General features: G+C 37.8%; 1 protein-coding gene across 4 annotated transcripts in view; it reads left to right on the forward strand.

Annotated features, from left to right (window-relative positions):
* srl (sarcalumenin) overlaps positions 1-10,359 on the forward strand; it is a 59,996-nt gene extending 49,637 nt beyond the window's left edge. For all 4 annotated transcript variants that reach the window (XM_043711467.1, XM_043711468.1, XM_043711465.1 and 1 more), the window contains 2 exons: positions 4,570-4,803; positions 5,828-10,359. In XM_043711467.1, the coding sequence (XP_043567402.1) occupies positions 4,570-4,803; positions 5,828-6,639 (1,046 nt within the window). In that variant the 3' untranslated portion in view covers positions 6,640-10,359. The remainder of the gene's footprint in view (positions 1-4,569; positions 4,804-5,827) is intronic.
* Positions 10,360-19,538: the final 9,179 nt, after the last annotated feature.

Raw genomic sequence — 19,538 nt, forward strand, 5'->3', positions numbered from 1 at the left:
ATTCTAGCAATTTCATGATGAAATATATTAGGTTATCTGGCCTATGCTTCCCTACTTTCTGAACCCCTCTTTACTTGATATTACATTAGCTTTGTTTAATTTTACTGGGACCCTTCCAGAATGCAGTGAATTTTAGAAGTTTGTAATCAATGCCTGTACTATCTTTCCAGCTACTTCTTTTTATATTGGAGGAAGCATGCTGTCTGCTTCTGGGGACTCGTCAGTCTTTAGGTCCAAGGAATTTCCCAACATCTTTCCTCTGGTTTAAGTCTCTTCCTCCTTAACACCTTTTGATTTTTCAAGTCTTTTTGGGAAACTTTCTAAGTTTTGCACAGTGAAAACAGATACAAAATACCTGTTCAAGACATGAATCTACCAATTGTCCAGACTCACTCAAAGAGTGCACTAAATGGAGTTACTCTTTTCCTATTTAAATAAAAATAGAACTTCTCAATGTATTTTTATATTACTAGCTAACTTTCTCTCATGCATTGCTTTCTCTGTTTTGTAACTGGTTCTCCCTTCTTTGCTCACTATTAAACTGACCAATCTTTTTTGCTTATCATTAACCTTTGCAACTACTTTTAATCACCTAATTTAGCAAAGGATGCATCCTTCTCAAAGACTTCCTCATTGAGATGAATCTTTGCTGACTTGTATTAAATATCTCCTTGATAGTCTGCCACTACATCTTTAATGTACTAATACAGTTTCCCAGTTCACTTTAGCTTGCTCTGCCTTCATATCATCATTATAGGTTTCCTCCAGTTAGGTTTAAAACATTAAGTTTAGAATCAACATTCTCCTTTTCAAATTGTTAGAGAGATTGATTTAGTCTAGCCTTATATTTTCTACAATTCAGAGGAATGATCGGTGATTTAAGAAATGTATAAAATTATTAAGGTTTTGACAGAGCTGAGACAATGTTTTCCTGGGAAATGGAAATTCTGGAATTAAGAATCGTTGTCTTGGAATAAGTAGTTGGCCATTTAGGACTGAGGTAGAGAAATGCATTTGCTTAGAGGATTGTGAATCTTTTGAATTTACTCAATACTCAAGATAATTGTAACTGCTTAGTTTTGACTAGATTTAAGATGGAGGTTTTTGAGTAGAAGTTTTTGGGTCCTAAGCAAATTGAGGAATATGGGGATAGGGTAGGAACATAAATTTGAGATAATAGATTAGTTATGCTTTTACTGATTTGTGGAGCTGCCTACTCCTCCTATTCCTTATGGGTTTTAGACATATGACAATGACACTCAGCTCCAACTTTATACAATTTATAAAAAACCTCTACAGAAAACAAAAGAAATTGCTAGAAAAAGCTCTGCAGGTCTGGCAGCAACTGTGGAGAGAAATCACAGTTAATATTTCAGGTCCAGTGACCCTTCCTCAGAACTGCTAGAGATTATTTACCTTGTGCTCATGCTTGGAGAAGGAGAAAAATGTGCAGAAGTAAATTGATCAACCTTTCAGTGAAGCAAAATGCAAACTGAAATCTCCACAGAGCTGGTCAACTAAGTGAAAGAAAAGCCCAGAGCAACCAAACAGTACACACAGGTTTCTTTCTGATACTGGAATCCAATTAGGAGATACCAATGCTCAGAAACCTTGGTACTAGTTAATCAGTTAAGTATAGAACAAGAGTGGTGTGAAAATTTGTAAATTGAACAAATTTTTCAAGTACTCCCTTCTATAGCCATAAGTGAGGGTGTATTTTAACTACAAAGCACTTCATAGGACCATACAGCCCATCAATTTAGTTGCACTCTGTTGCTATTTCTCCACAGGCCTTCAAGTTTCTTTTCCTTTCAAAGTAATACTCAATTTTATGTAAAAAATTAGTATTGAATCTAAAATAACTCCACAGAGGCCAGTATCTTGTCACCAAGTCACCCTTTATCTACACATGACCAATTCTTGACTATAGTACTGCCCCATTTAGAGTTAGGGGACAGAATGTCAGTATCTCTGACACTTTTTATATGCCAGTCAGGGCTCCTTGATTGGGCTGATTATCTGGTCCAATCAGGAAACTCATTCTACGAGGTCCACTTGGCTGACCTCATTACAATCACTACATCTCTTTTGCTCTGAGTCAGAGGACATAGGTCAGTTCTTTTTCTTGGAAAACCACCAAAATTGTAGGCTGTTTCTTCAAGCCAGTCTTCAAAGTTTGGACTTTTTTTTTCTGTCAGGTCATTGACTAATGGGTGGTACAGAGCTGTTCTTGTATGTCAAATCCCTTTTAAAAATTAGCAAATTCCCTGTTAGAAATAATGGCCCATTATCTGTAGCCAACATTTCTGAACTCTGTGTTGAAAAAGATGCATGCAACTTTTCTATCATCATCCCAGTCTTTGATGAATGGACCCTATGCAGACCCAACCAGTCTGAGTGGGCATCTACAATGGCTAAGAACATTGAACCCATGAAAGGACCTGCATAGTCGACGTGCAACTCAGTCCAAGATTTACCTAGCCATTCCCACAGATGTGGGGGAGCTGCTATCACTCATTTGTTGTCCTCATTTATATTCTAGGGTATCACCAGTGGTGTATCTGCTAATAGGAGCCAGCTCAATGCATCTGCATCTTGGCCTCTGGGTGTGTTATAACTTGTAATTATAAACACTTAATATTAGAACCCACCATTGAAGGGGGCCTGATGCTGTGGGCAGGCACTGCCCTTGTACTCTATAAGAGGACCAACCAAGGGTTTGTGATCTGTGATTTTCACAAAGTTACATCCATAGATGTATTGGTGGAACTTCATGACTCCAAATATGACCGTCAAACCTTTTTTTCTATCTGGGTGTATTTGTACTCTGTATCAGCCAAAGTCCTGGATGCATAAACTGGTGTGCATTCTTCTCCATTGGGCCACCTATGAGCTATTATCACCCCGATGCATTGTACGTCAACACCAGATCTTTCTTGGGACCAGAGTGAGCCAACATCTATGAGGATAATAGGTGTTTGTTTTTACTTCTTTGAAAGCAAGGGCTTGTCTATGCGACCGTTTCCAAGGCTGACATTTTTAGGAGCTAATGCAAAAATGCCAGGATGGATTGCCTGATTAAGTATGAAATTTCCATAATAATTTACCAACCCAAGAATTGACCTAAGCTCCTGGGCAGATGTAGGAATTGGGACACCTTTGATTGCCCTCACTTTATCTTCCAATGAGTGTAACCCGATCTTGTAGATTCTGTAGCCCATGTAGGTCACTTGGGAAGCCTGGAATACACAATTTTCCCTTCTCAAGCCTGCATTTGCCTTGGGAAAAAAAGCCCTTAGAACTTTATCTAAATTCTCTAAGTGTTCTGTATTAGATTTAAGATGTCATCCATGTAAATGGTGACCTGAGGTAGACCTTGTAAAATGTTTTCTATTGTCTATTAAAAAATTTAATAGGCTGACATTACCCCATATCCCACTCTCATTGCCACTGAAATAACTCCACAGAGGCTGGTATCCCTTAACTAAGTCACCCTTTATTTACACATGAACAGTCCTTGACTATAATCTTACCTCATTCAGAATCAGGTACCAGAGTGTTAATATCTCTGACACACCTTATTTAATCAGCCATGGCTCCCTGATTGGAACAGATTAACAACCCCAGTCTATGAGGTCCAACTAGCTGGCCTCATTACAATCAATATAGAATCTGTTTCCATTATCCTTTTACAGACTGTGTTTCAGATTGTAAGAACTTGGTTGGATAAAATCAACGAGGAGAAAGTGAGGACTGCAGATCAGAGCTGATAATGTGTTGCTGGAAAAGCGCAGCAGGTCAGGCAGCATCCAAGGAGCAGGAGAATCGACATTTCGGGCATGAGCCCTTCTTCGGGAAGGATAAAATCAATACATGTAACACCTGAAGAATGTATTACTTGTTCAACCATTTTAGTGTTGCAATCTATTTCTTTAAAAATATGGTTAATTATCACTTTTCACATTGATATTATCTCTATGGCAAATAACATTTTTTTTTATTTAAACAAAATAAAGCTCAGTCATGGCCACAGAAATCTATAGGGTAGCATTTTGAATGGCCGGTGTCATTGTATACAGAGTCAGTCAAAAAGGTGCAACTGCTGCCTGATATTAGGAGGCAACAGGCAAATGTTTCCTGCTGGTAGACTTTCTGAACACTTTACTGCCTGAACCTATAGTCGAGGATGCATTTCCCCAGAACACTGAAATAGCCTTCCTAATCATAGAAACTTAGAAATACTACCACCACTCCAACTCCCTCCAGAAAATACTATGGAGGATGGAACAGCTGTGATTATCAAGACCAAAATGTGTTCTGTGTTGTGATGAATGCAATGTGAACTCTGTTTCTCTCTCCACCGATATTATTCCAAAGACTGAATATTTCCAGAGTATTCTGTTTCCACTATCCACGGTATTTTGCTATTGTAGATTTTTGATCAGGGTTGTGTGGTAAGGATAACTAAATGGAGTTGAGGTGCAGAGCAGCCATAAATTGGATGGTTGGGTAGGTTTGAATGGTCTGATGTCCCTAAACTTCTTACATTCTCTATTTTGCTGCCCATAGGTGCAGAGCCAACTACATCAGAATTTACTGTTTTGATGCATGGGTCTAAGATACGCACAGTGGAGGGAATTGTCATGGCTGCTGATAGTACTCGGTCTTTCTCTCCCTTGGAAAAGTTTGGTCAGAACTTTCTGGAGAAACTTGTTGGAATTGAGCTCCCACACAAACTGTTGGAACGAGTGACAATCGTCGACACACCTGGAATAATTGAAAATCGCAAACAGCAAGAAAGAGGTAATAATAGGAAGTCTGCTAATATTTGCTGTGATGACTCACTTAGGTGAGGTGTGATATGGTTGGGGAATTGTATCGAATTCTAGCCTCAATTTATAGGATGGGATGGGGGTGGTGTGGGGAGGGAGAGGTTATGTTCAAAAGCACCAGCATTCAACCAGAATGGGCAGCTATTAACTGTGAATGGCACAGGTTACCTTGGAGAAATGGGAATAAATCTTCTGGGTTCTCATATACCACTGGTTAATGCAATAGATCATAGAAGATACAGCCAATCCTAGCCTGGCTATCCTGTGATACTTTAATAGGATTGATTTCACATTTAGTGAATTTTAGTGAAGACAAGCACTCAAAAATAAAGTGCAGGTTGTGAACTTGTGGGGACTGTACCCTCAATGCTTCTAGTAAATGAGGTGGTGATTAGGAAGGATGGGGCCTGATGAGTGCTCTCTACTGTATTACATACAAGACAATGGTCATAGAATATGAGACGATATGATATTAAGGAATTAAAATGAAAAACTGTAAACATATTTAGATATTTTATCATGCCAGGGTATTTTCCAACGTATATAGCCGATCTAATTTAACAGATGAAGTACTTCAATGTAATAGCCTATGATTGGAAAAATAACTAAATTGCGCTGTCAAGTACATCTGTAATAAGTGCTGGTATTCAGGGAGGTGACCTAGGGAGGGTTGGAGAAGGCATTTAAAAGTGGAGCGAGAATGATGGAGAGTAGGAAATACTTAATAGGTCAGGTAAAGGAACAAACCTTGAAATGGAACAAAATATTATTCAAGAGGTTGGCTAGAACACATGAAGGGAGTTTGAAAGCGATACTACTAAGGGAGAGAGGATTTTCATTAAATTCCCTAAAAATAGTACATAGAGGGATTTGTACCCCCTTCACTAAAAAGGTGTATTGCTACTCCAAATGTGGTTGTAACAATTCTAGAGACCCATTGATATTTCTATATTTTGAAATAAGCTGTTTCATAATTTTCTACCTTTCTTTCATAGGTTATCCCTTCAATGATGTTTGCCAATGGTTTATAGATCGAGCTGACCTCATATTTGTTGTGTTTGACCCTACCAAACTGGACGTTGGATTGGAATTAGAGATGCTGTTCCGTCAGTTGAAGGGTCGTGAGTCTCAAATCAGAATAATTCTAAATAAAGCTGACAATGTCGCCACTCAGGAACTGATGCGAGTCTATGGAGCTCTCTTCTGGAGCCTGGCACCATTAATCAATGTCACAGAACCACCAAGAGTCTACGTTAGTTCTTTTTGGCCATATGAGTACCAACCTGATACAAACCAAAACCTATTCCTGAAAGAAGAGGTCTCCCTCCTGGAGGATCTCAACCAAGTCATTGAGAATAGGCTGGAGAACAAAATTGCCTTCATCCGTCAGCATGCCATACGTGTGCGCATTCATGCCCTTCTTGTGGATCGATATTTGCAGACTTTTAAAGATAAAATGACCTTCTTCAGTGATCCTGAGCTGGTCTTCAATGAAATATTGGAAGAACCAGACAAATTCTACATCTTTAAATCCATCTTGGCTAAAACCAACGTCAGCAAGTTTGATCTTCCCAATCCTAATGTCTATAAAGATTTCTTTGGCATTAATTCCATTAATACTTTCAAATTGTTGTCAGCACAGTGCTCATACATGGGAGGATGTCTGCTGGAGAAAATCGAGCGTATCATCACCCATGAGCTTCCTGCTTTATTGGGAACCATCACTGCTGGGAAAAACCCATCTCTTTCATCCTGTGATATCACCGGATGTGGAGTAACACCAAAGAACCGATACAGAAAGCCCTGAACAAGGAGCTGTTACATTATTCATGGGTGAAATAGTTTATGTCTTATGTCCAAGAAGCCATGGTTCATTAACCCTTTGAGAACTGAGCTTTCGGCATCCAAGAACCTGTTGTATACCTTAAAAGAACATTAAAACAAACTTTTATCAAATCTGTACCATATATAACAGAAAATAAGGAATCACAAGAAATATTTTTCAATGAATAGCATTCTCTGAACAAAGATGTACCAACCTGGTCATTTTTTGATACAGCTTAAGATTTATAAAGGGCTCAGAGGGTTAATTTATTTGCAATGTGGCAAGTGGTTAGCGTGTCTCAGTGCATGTTTAGTATAGAGCTTTGACGGCACTTCCGCCTGTTTGGAGCATGGTGACTCCCAGTTCTTGCTGCTAACATTTTGTTCATGTACCTTTTTAATTTCATTCCCCCTCCCCCATTAGTTATTCCTTGTCACATTGATCTGCTTGCTGTGTTTAAAACACTAAGTTTCCACTTTCACCCAACCTATTCTCTAGCTAAGTAACCAAGTTTCCCTCTCTTGCCACCCCAGATCATTGGATCATCATTAATTCAAATGTCAAATTATCCACAGGACCTGAAAGAGGCCATACATGCTTTAAAATGTTCAATCACAGGCCTTTTGGAAACTTAGCGACCATTGCTGTTGGTTCCACTGCTGAATCATACAGATTTTCTCAGATGTCTGTGCTCTGAAGTAGCAAACAGAGAGTAAAGGGCATTGGTGAGTAGGAAAAAAAAACTATTACAAACACATAAAAAAAAACTTTTACTTTCACAAGCATTAGTTGTTTCATGAATGTTTATCCCAGTCCTGGCATAAGATTATAGGTTGTGGCAAACTTGTAGACAATTGGATTAGTTGTCTTTTCTCCATTTTTGTTCCATTCATTTTTTCTTTCAATTAATCTTATTTGAGCTGTCAAACATAATTGCCTGTGGAGTGGATATACCAAGTGCTTAAGACTGTTAATCAAGACTCATGCAGTCACTCTGCATTCAGTTTTTCTTGAAATACTTCACTATTCTGTATTTACATGATACAAACATTCTGCACTGACATCTGTATGATGTGTTAATGAGCTTAATCACAATTGGTTTTGAGGTGCAATCTTATGGTTATTCAGGTTAGAGGATGACCTTATAAAATTCTTAACTGCACACAAGACAACTTTGAAGGTGAAATGTATATGTTGTAGGTCTAGAACACGGCACAGCTAAGATGAAGGCTACTCTAGAGATAATAAGATTATTTGTTGTTTCAGCTTGCTCTTTTCCCAATTTCTTTTAAATGCGCCTCCCTTTATAGTTTGCCCATTCATCACTTTGGTTGTTAATCTAATATAGCAAACTAATCCTCATCATGGCTTCCCTCTATGACCTACAGTTATGGCACATAAAAAATCTCACATCATCTCCACTCAATAAGTTTCCACTAATATGGTACTGAAAACAATGATTCAGCTGTGGGAAATGAAGGAGTTTCCTTTAATGGACTAAGAAATCAATTGAAACAGAGAAATGTGCACGTAAGTAGAAAGAGAGAGACAACTTTGATAAGCGTGTTAAAAATAGGCCTCAGATCAGTGGGGAATATTATGGTATTTGTGTAAAAGTGACAAAATACTGGTTAGTTGCTGGTCACTCAGTGAGCAAACAAATTTCAATGGCTTGTTAATAAAAGCCTGCAGCATCTGAGAGAATTTCTCTTGGTCAGTCAGATTGAATTAGCAACAAACTAATTTTTCTGAAAGGTTTCATCTTGCATCTTACCCAATTCTCAGCAACAATGCAGTTGGGTAGCCAGAAGTGAGCTTGGGCAACATAGCAGGTTAAAACAATGTTGATTCATTCAGTCACTGGAAAACGATGATCATAAGGGATCTAATGTAATATTCAATTAGGAAAATGGAGCAGTTGAGATGAAGGTTCTGCAATGCCCCAGACTTTGTTCAAATATACCCTGCATTACAGTATAATCTTGTTTATTATTTTGAATTACTGGTGCTAAAATTCTAAGAGGTGTAAAAGACATAGCTGATGATGATTTGGGAACTGTTGGTGTTGTATTCTGTTAGCAATCTACATTTATTTCAAAACTGTATACTGTATCTACATTCTTCTTGGACAATGACAGAATTTATATAATGACAGAGTGTCATTTGGCCTGTTAGTTGTGGATGGTAACTAGCCAAGTACAAATCATACAGCATCCACAGAACCTTTTAAGGATGGAAAATGAAGACCATTAACGATCTGATAACGGTGACTCTGACCTGTGAATTCTGGATCTTGGTGAAGTATGACAATTTGGCCATATGGTTTAGATGCAGATTTGGAGGCATTAGGATTGTTTGGTTTAATTCAAACAGACAAAGTTGTACGTCTTTAAGCTGTGAAAGATATGCTGTTTATAACTATACTTTGCCAGAAAACAATGCATTTCCTGTATGCTGTGCGTTTCTTACTGTTTGGAGAAAACCCATTTCTAAGCAAATGATCTCTCAAGATAATCAAAATTCAACATGATCAGTTGCATGAGTGCATGCTTTTGGTGAGAGGTCTTGCCCATTGGAAATATATTGGGGCATTGTGACCAGGGACTGCAATAAGTTTAATGGATGCAAAATTGTTAGAAATGCACATTTGTATAACTTGCATTTAAACCTTCTAATTCTCAGTGTCCTCATGCCCCCAAATAAATTCATGTTAAAAATTTGGATTAACTTGGCAGTGAGAAAATGTATGCTCCTTTGGCTCAAAAATGAATCATACTGTTTTGAACCCAAAACAGCAAGCTTAACGGGGCAGGAGGCGATCAGCTAAATCAATAAGGGGAGTTTACATCTAGCATAGGGGTGGGTTGCATGTCAGTGTAACCATTTATGGCAGTTACAGTGCCTATTTAAAGATTTAATTTGGCTTCTAAGGAATTTTATTAGAATTTTATTAGAATTTTGGAATTAATCTTTTCAGATGGTTTGATTGCAGGCAACGTCTAAAATCCGAAAGCTTAGTCATGTCCCAAAACCAGTCTTTTGCTGTTGATATTCAGGTTTAGCTACACAATAAATTAAATAATAATGCAGTTTGTAGACAATGCAGGCCCTTCTAATAAAGCTAATTATCAAACACCACATTTTGTCCTTCAGTTTTAGTTTTCCCGAGTTAGTCTCTCACTTGAATTTGCACAAATCAAATCTATTTAACTGCAAGTTAGTTCCATTTAATATTAAAAGGTTGACTTGCTAACAATTCAGCTCTTTAGAATAAAATGTATCTTTTTTGTGTACACTAACTCCAGTTCTCCACCTGTTATCTCCTCTGGAAACTCCTAGTTGTAGCCCACTCGCCTTTGTAAAGTATTTGCAAAATGGTTTTTCTGCTCTACAGAGTACAGAAGTTTGAGTCAATGCGGAAGCCTGAGGAAATCCACTAATAACTATTAAAAAATTAAGTCTAAAATTACTGATCTGATGCCTCAGTCAGTTGCTGCACCATGCACATTTTCATGGAAATGAGTGTCACTGGTAAACCCAGCATTTACTACGCATTCATAATTGCCCTGAGGTGGTGACGGTGAGCTGTCTACTTGAATTACTGCAGTCCTAATCAATGTGACCTGTAGACTGTTGAAAGTGAGAGAATCAGTTTTGCTAATTCTCTGTTCTTGGATATGGTTATTGATTTGAACATGAATGTGAACAACCCAAATGTAAATGTTGTCCGCCTCTTCCTGGATGCAAGTATCTGTGTCATTGTCTGAGGAATTGCGAATGATACTGAACACTGATCATCAGCAAACATCACAATATTGCACGTTATGCAAAGGTAGAGGTATGGTATTTGATGAAGCAGCTACAAATAGTTGCATCTAGGACACTAAGCTGAGGATCTCAGTTGGGTTCATGTGGTATAGTGGTAGTGTCTCTACCTCTAGACATGGGTTCAGGATCCAGCAGGGGAATGTAATAACATCTCTGAACAGGCCGATTATCAAAAAAGATAGCTATCCTGATCTTAGGGGTTCCTGTGACACAGTGTCAAATAGAAAATATCTAACTTTAGGTTCTCTGGCAGTATTGACCGAGGATTGAGATAACTTGTGTCTAACAACCGCAACCATCTACCTCTCTACTGGCTGGAGTCTAACAACTCCAACCAGTAGAAATTTCCAATTCCTGTCCACAGGCTCCTTGATATTATACTCAGTCAAATGCTGCCTTGATCTCAATAGCAGTCAGTCTCATTTTACATCTGTAATACATTGCCCTATCCACGGCTGGACCTTGGCTGTAATGAGGTCACTCCAGAACCCAATGTTGAACAAAGTTTAATTCACACCGGGCATTGCTGACCTCATTTGGGGATATAGTCCAAGGAAATTGAAACTTTCAGAAGTTAGGACAGGACTGATGAATTTGTTTGTATTAAATAATTCCAATACAACTAGGTTTAAGAAAATTAAATACAGGGAAACAATTCTTCCATATATACGTGCTTGAGACTTTCATAGAATCTTCCCACTATAACTTCAGCAGGAGATTAATCTAAGCCTTGGAGAAAAATATTCCTCTGATCTGTTGCTTGTTAGACTGACAGTGTGGGAGAACACCATTGAAATAGTACTCAAAGAACGAGAAATATATTCTAAAATTTCAGATAAGCTTGCTGGCAAGATATTGGATTAATGCTCCTCCTCTTGCTGAGGTTGAAACCCTTGCAGTACTAAGAATAATGAGGATGCAAGTCTTGTACTCCTTACCTGGGAAAGAGATGATGGAAATGTTGATGTGTTAAATAGACTCCTGTAATTGACAAGGTAATTTTAGTATGTTATGAACTCTACAGAGACATATAACTTTGAAAAAGAGATTAGTTTCCCACTGGTCATTGGAAGGAACCAAAAGGATAAGATGATACATTTTAAATGTTTATTGTAACAAACTAAAATCAACATAGATTAAACATTACTTAACAGGCCATTAATATGAAAAATTAAAGAAAAACTACTTCTGCATTAACTAACTTACCAACACAACAAAAAAAAGATGTTTTGAAATGCTTTCACTGTACTTCGTCATTCTGGCAGATATATAATTGCATAGGAACTCCTTCACAGTCACACCTGGTGCTCCAGCAGATTTAATATTACCGATATTAAATCTGGTTGAAATTTCTAGTTCTCTTCAACAATTGTCCCACCACCAGTAAGAGGTTTTTGGATCTGATTATCACCACCAAGACAAAATTCATTCACTCCTTGTTCCTTAAATCTTCAAGATCTGCTCTGTTCCCTTTCAACAAAACTTTTACAAGCATCCTGTTTAATTGCTAACATGAAAAGAATAGCCGGTTTGTCCATTGCAGTAGCTTCTTTGTCTCTATCTCAAATAGCAGCTTTTTTCTCTTTAAGTGTGTTGGTGTCAATATTTGTTTAATCATTCTTTGAAGTACCTCAGGACATATTTAGAGTGTTAATTTTTTTGAAGCAACAAGGATGCATGTCATAAATTAGCAGTGTGAGAGAGAGAGAGAGAGAGAGAGAGAGAAATAGTGATAACAGAACAACTGTTTACCTTTTTCATAGATCGGATTGAAAAGCAAAATGCCATTTTAGAATTACATCTCAGATCAAAATGGAACACACAATGCCAAAAAATGTTTAGATGCTTAAAGAGGAATTTCTACCATGAACCATGGTGATGAAAAGTCAGTGATCACTAAAATACATTATATACAATCTGGGAAAGCTAGCCACTTTGGTTCAGTGCTGAGAATAGAGCTTGATTACAAATGGTTTTAAGTCTGATGAATTATTTAGGGAGAACTTATTGTATTGTCTTCATTTATTTCAAATGTTTACAATGTACCAAATGCAGCTGCTATGTATTTACACCAAATCATCTGCAGGTTGCGCTAGGAGACCAAACTACTGGCAAGTTAAACAGCAACTCAAAATCCCTACAGCATGTAAGCCTATTGAGTCCACACCAACCCTCCAAATAGCATCCCACCCAGAGATACTCCCCCACCTTATTCCTGTAAACCTGAATTTTGCCATGGTTAATCTAGCTAGCCTTGCACATACCTGGACACAAAGGGCAATTTAGCATGGCCAATCCATATAACTGCACATCTTTAGACCTTGGGAGGAAACCCACCCATATATGGGAAGAATGTGCAAACTCCACACAGACACTTGCCTGAGTGTGGAATTGAACACTGGTCTCTGGTGCTATGAGGCAGCAGTGCTAACCACTGAGCCACCATGCCACACACTTATTCAATGGCCAAACACAATTCATACCAGTGCCAGATAAAAAACATCTACTCTGGCAAACATTAAGAAAAATTAATCATAAGATGCTATGTTTAATGTAATTTAAATTTACATCCATGCAGGCACAACATAGTTTACTTCAAGTTTGGTTTTTAATACACTATTTTCTTTCAATGAGATGACATAATGAGTTGTGCAAATGAAGTATTGTGACTGGGACAAAAATGAAAGCTATGCAGCAGAAAGATGGAAAAATATTGTTCTTGTGAATGGTCACTGACTCTGCTTTCTCTCCAAAAATGCTGCCAGGTCTGTTGAGTTTCTCCAGAAATTTCTGTTTTTGTTTCAGATTTTCAGTATCCACAATTTTATTATTCTGGAAAAATATTTGAAAGAGATGCAGCAACAAGAAAGATAGAATATAAAAATGAATTGCACAATGACCTAAATCGTGGAATCTCAAGGTATAGAGGCAAATGATGGACTAAACATTATGATATCAGAGGTAAAGAATGCTTTGAAATAGAGTACTGGTGAAGCTCCAGGGCATAGATTAAGTAACAACAGAACACCTAAAAGCTTCTGAAGAAACAAATAGAAGTCATAACATACACAACGTATGCCAAAGGACATATTCCAAGTGACTTGAGACATTCATTTGTTAAGATACTTAAAGTTAAAATTATGAATGGCTTGTAGAACTATAGCTTATAGTGTCATCTCATTTAAAAGATATTGAAAATTGCAATAAAAGATATAATATATTTGAAACAGGAATTGATGAAGTGCATCCTGGATTTAGATTCAGAGAACAAGAGTGGGACAGTTAAAAAAAAAAATCTTGAATAAGTATCCAGCAGTCAACAAGAACATTTACATATATTTCATAGATTATGAAAAGTAGTTGATTGTGCTTATGAAAGTAACACGATACTGCAGTGAGATTTATCCAGGGCTGCTTTGGATCCAAACATAATCTGACTGTCCACCTTCTAGTCTGATGGGAGAAGTAAAGACAGAAAAGTATAACAAGGCTGTGTGCTGTCAAAATTATTCACACTTGTACAGAAAATTAATATTCAGAGTCAGGTCTACTTCCAGGGGTACTAATTGCAGACCTGTGGTATAAAAGGTGGTATGCTGACAACAAAGCACTACTTATCGAATCATGAGGTTCCACAAAATATTATAGATGAAATAAAATCTACAAGTTTAGGATATGGATTAAGTTTGAACACCAAAAATACAAAAATGATATTAGACAGAACTAATACATTAGAAGAAAGCTAGTGTGAAGATTGAAGTAGATAGTATCACATTGGAACAGGTAAATAAACGACTATTTAAGAAAAGAGATAATAGAACATGGTCGATGTGATGCCAAAGTCAGAAGACTGGAGATAATCAGACACCATTTTGTGAAGGTGAACAATGTGTTAATAAAAAAATCCAAGCTATTAGCACTGAAAACAACTCATAAGATGCTACATTCTATACATGTGCCTGAAATTTGGACAATAAATAAAAAAAGTGGGAAAAAAATGAGATATTTGAAATGTGGATAATAAGTCACTTACTTAAAATTTAACAAGCCAGAAAATGAACGAATAAGTGCTTGAAATTGCAGAGCAAAAATAACTCTCTAGAAAGTGACATCCAGAAAAGAAAATAATGATTTTGGACATTTGACCATAGCTGGACATTTGACCAGCTATGACAGTCCTTCCATAGGACAAAGTAGAGAGTAGCAGAAAGAGCGATCAAGTTAGGCATCGTTGGATGACAGGCATTACAAAGTGATTAGCTACAGTCAAGATACAGAGCATATATGAGAATGGTGCAAGACAGATGTGCACGACATACTACGAATAGGAACATAAAAGCCTTCCTTTCTTAGAGACAGAACTGCTGAATATGGAGCCAGGTCCTTTGTCCTTGGTGTTCTCTTACCACCAAATGTGGTGGAAAATTGATAGTCTCCACCAACAACCCAAAACATTAATAAGAGTACTGCTGCTGGCATTATTCCAATTTCAGTTCCAATGTAACAATAATATCCTTAACGGAAGCAGAAAGCTTTTTTGAAGCAATATTTTACACACTTTAATGTAGCAGTAAAACTTTACAGAAATGAGAATGGACAGGACAGTCATTTTGCAGCAGTGAGTTTCAGACCCTTTATAAGCGCTGTTAAGCTTAAGACAGCTTTTATAACACCAAATTATATCCCTCCATGGTTACTATTCTGCTGTTTGACCAATCCAATTTCTGGGATGGCCAGTCTGACATATGAAGAGAAGCTGGATTGATTAGGAAAATATTCACTAGAGTTCAGAAGAATGAGGGAAACTTATAAAATTCAAACAGGATTGGGCAGGGTATTCACGGGAAGGACATTCCTGATGAATAGGGGGGCCATTTAGGATTGAGATGAAGAGAAATTTCTTCAGCCAGAGGATAAGGAGTTGTGGAGTTTTCTGCCACAGAAAGTGGTAAGGCAAAAGCATTGAATATTTTCAAGAAGGAGTTAGATATAGCTCTTAGAGCTAAAGGGATCAAAGGGTATGTGGAGAACGTGAGAAAAGGATATTGAGTAGGATAATCAATCATGATCATATTGAATGGCAGAGCAGACTAGAAGGACCAAATAGCCTATTCCTGCTCTTATTTTCTGTGTTTCACCCATTCATCAAGCTACCCAGGAGTAAAGCTTCCTTGAATATGTAGAATGATACAGTTCTGTACAGTTCCTGGCAGAAAATAGACAATCACCATGTGATATCATTGTCTTCCTAAGCTGAATCTGCCAGGATATCGTTTGGAGTCTCTTTCAACTGAGGCTTTTCAATTTTTAAATTAAGGCCTCTGCCTTGTAATGTCAGCCGAGTCCATCCATCAATGTTTAATCCAGAGGATCCTAATAACTGGAGGGTAAATTGTGTGGTTAGAGTTTCTGATAATGAAATATATGAAATTTTAAATGAAGATTTCTCTGTTTTCAAAGCAAAGGATGAACTCAACACAAATGCAAGAGCTACTCTGAGAAGGAAAGTGTGTGTGTGTTTCTGTGCTCAGAGTCAGAGGGTTGTCAGTTCAGGTACAACTCCAATTCATATACATAGATTTATAATCCAATAAGTCTAGAGGAGCCCAAATGATTTTCTCACTATTAATTTAAGTGGATAGAAAAATCAAATATAAGTTTAGGTACAGTGTGTACTCCTACTCATTTGATCTTCCTGCATTCTTACTACCAGTAGATGACCTGGTTACTATTTCTAAAAGCAGCTTGCTAAAGTTTGAATGAGATTTGTCACTGTGATTCTTTAGTGTTAAGAGAACAATTCCATTGTTGAACAGATTATTTGTTACCAAGATCAACTGAGAAGTTTTCTTATTAACATTGCTATAATAGGACAACATATTTGTTGCACTTTATACCATCAGTTGTGTCTCTATTTAAAATGGTGTAAAGTGACTTTTATCCCATCTAATATCTCTTGGGCTGAGTTTATTCTGGAACATTCATCAGAAATAATTTCCTGGATTGAAGCCAGTCTTTACTTATTCCCCAGTACTCTGTTTTACAATTTACTGGGATTTATTTTTATATGATGCTGTGCTAGTCTGAAGTGATTTAATTTGACAGTTTTTTTTCTGTTCAGCTCTTGCTGTTAGACTGCATGTTCATTACAACCATAGACCATTCTGCCCATAGAGTCTACTCGACCATTCAATCACAGCTGATGTGTTTCTCAACCCCATTCTCTTGCCTTTGCCACATGACCTTCAATCCCCTTACTAATCAAGAATCTCTGTCTTACATATACTCAATGATTTGGTGTCCAAGGTCTTTTGTGGCAATGAACTCCACAGATTAACCATCCTCTGGCTGAAGAAATTCCTCATCAGCTTTCTAAAGGGTTGACCCTTCACTCTGAGGCTAGGTCCTTTAGGTCCTAGTCTCTACCACCAGTGGGAAACATCTTCTCTATGTCCACTCCAACCAAATGTCTCAATATTCTGCACATTGTAATAAGACTCCCCCATCATCCTTCTAAACTCCATTGGGTACAGACCAAGAGTCCTCATTTGTTACTCATACGACAAGCCCTTCATTCCAGAGATTGTTCTTGTACATCTCTTCTGGACGCTGTCCAAGGTCAGCATATCCTTTCGTAGATACAGGGCCCATAACTACTCAACATATTCAAAATGCGTTCTGACCACAGCCTTATACAGTCTTGGCAGTACATCCCTACTATAGTATTCCAGTTCTCTTGAAATTATTGCTAACATTCCATTTGCGTTCCTAACTGCAAATTGAACCTGTTTGTTAACCTAAGGAGAATTTTGAACGTGTACTAAGTTCCTTTATGCTTCAGATTTCTGGAGCGCTTCCTCATTTAGAAAATAGTCTGCACCTCTATTCTTCTTACCAATGCTTAACCTCATACTTCCCCACATTGTATTCGATTTGCCAGATCTTTTCCCACTCTCCTAGCCTGTCTAAATCCATCTGCAGCCATCCCACCTCCTCAAAACTGTCTCTCTACCTATCTTTGCCATCTGCAAACTTAGCAACAATGCCATCAGTTTCTTCATCCAGATAGTGAATGTATAACATGTTACCTGGAGTTCATTGTTGCACTCAATGGTTCCAACAAGCTGATTATATTGGGTTTGCACTCATTTGAACTACGTTCAGGTGAACAATTAACGAAACTTTAAATAGTCACCTTAAGTAATAAAGCCCTTGTTATAATTGAAAGATAAACACATATGGAATAAAATCAATTAGACCGAAGTTCAATTTGAAATATAACCTATTAGACAAAATGCTGCCAAGAGCTGAGCCCGTGACCAAATTCTCAAGGAATATGCTACTGAACTGATTGAAAGTGTGGTGCTAGAAAAGCACAGGTCAGGCAGCATCTGAGGAGCAGGAGGGTATACGTTTTTGGACATAAGCCCTTCATCAGGAATGAAGGGCTTAAGCCTGAAATATTGACTCTCCTGCTCCTCTGATGCTGCATGACCTGCTGTGCTTTTCTAGCACCACACTTTTCAATTCTGACTCTCCAGCATCTTTAGTCCTCACTTTCACCTGACAGACTGGTTCTCCAACATAACGTATTGGGATGAGGATGATGCAGGGCTGAGCTCATCATTCTCTTCATAACTAACTCTTACCTCAGCCAGAAAGCAATGGCACTGGTGATTTGCTAGTATTTTGCCACAAGGTGAAGACAAATTGTGGTTGATACATTGAATCCCACTGTTGGTTGCTACATTTTATTGTTACAAAATATTAATTATGGGAGGCACTTGTTGCAAAATTCCAATAAGTCAAAACAGATCAGAATTCTTTAAACAGTAGTTCCTGAGTTTGTTGGTTGGAGAAGAAAACAGACCAAAACAGAAGCAAACATTCTTTTCTGCAGGAGTTAAGTTATACCGTTAAAAAGGAAACTGAACTACATGGAGTCTGTGCAGTTTGTGACTAAGTAAAGTAAGTAAAGAACAACTGGATGATTCTGTGCCACTGGAATGCAGGAAGAAATTCTAGCAATTAGTACACAACAAAATGTTGGAGTCAGGGCTCTAGAAAAATCCTGGGACGAATGTGGGTCAGAAGAAACCATGTGTCATTAATAGTTTAGTAAGGAGGTCTGTTAGCTCAGTTAGCTTGACAGCTGGTTTGTAATGCAGAATGATGCTGCCAATAGCTTGGGTTCAATTTTTGCACTGGCTTTTTTTTAAAAATGCATTTGCGGGACATGAGCATTGCTGGCTGGTCAACATTTATTGCCCATTCCTAATTGCCCTTGAGAAGATGGTGATGAGCTGCTGTCTTGAATTGCTACAGTCCTCCTGCTGTGGGTTGAACCTCAATGCCATTCAGGAGGGAATTCCAGGATTATGATCCAGTGATGATTGACGGCTGACAGTTACCACAAAGGACTCTTCTGCTCAACCTCTCCCCTTGCCTGCAGTGTGATGGCCTTCAGGTTAACTCACCAATGAGAGAGCAGCCCAATGGTCACTTTATCTTTACCACAGTGAGTAACAGTGAAGGAAACTTACAAACAATAATTGTTTTGTGCAACTCAGCCAAATTAGAGCTAAGGCAAAAAGAAGACTTGGTTAATCTCACTGTTTGTGAAAAGCTGTAATATTGCCTGTCAGTACTGGAGTGCTGTTTCCAAGAATCTTGGGGAACATAATCCCAGGGAAGACAAACCCAGAACGTGAGCAATTGTTAGGGCAGTCCATGACATAATGTCTCAAGGGAGTTTCAATGCTAAATGATAAAAAAAAAGAGAAATGTAATCATGTGTGAAGTTTTAATGTGCTTTGATAATTGTCTCTCTAATAGCTGGGGTGATTGCTCAGAAATGCACATGATACGCATTGATCATGTTTACCACTTGATGTCCTCTGTGGGGTGTTCAACCATAGTTCGTCTATCACCCATCTTTTCCTCATGTTAAATTTTTATTAGATTGCAAATCATATCCACCTGTGCAATAATAAGCATGTTTGAGTAATTTTTATTCATAATAAACTTGTTATTCTTTGTTGACTAAAGAAACC

Source organism: Chiloscyllium plagiosum, chromosome 21 (genome assembly GCF_004010195.1).
Source record: "Chiloscyllium plagiosum isolate BGI_BamShark_2017 chromosome 21, ASM401019v2, whole genome shotgun sequence".
Classification (NCBI taxonomy): domain Eukaryota; kingdom Metazoa; phylum Chordata; class Chondrichthyes; order Orectolobiformes; family Hemiscylliidae; genus Chiloscyllium; species Chiloscyllium plagiosum.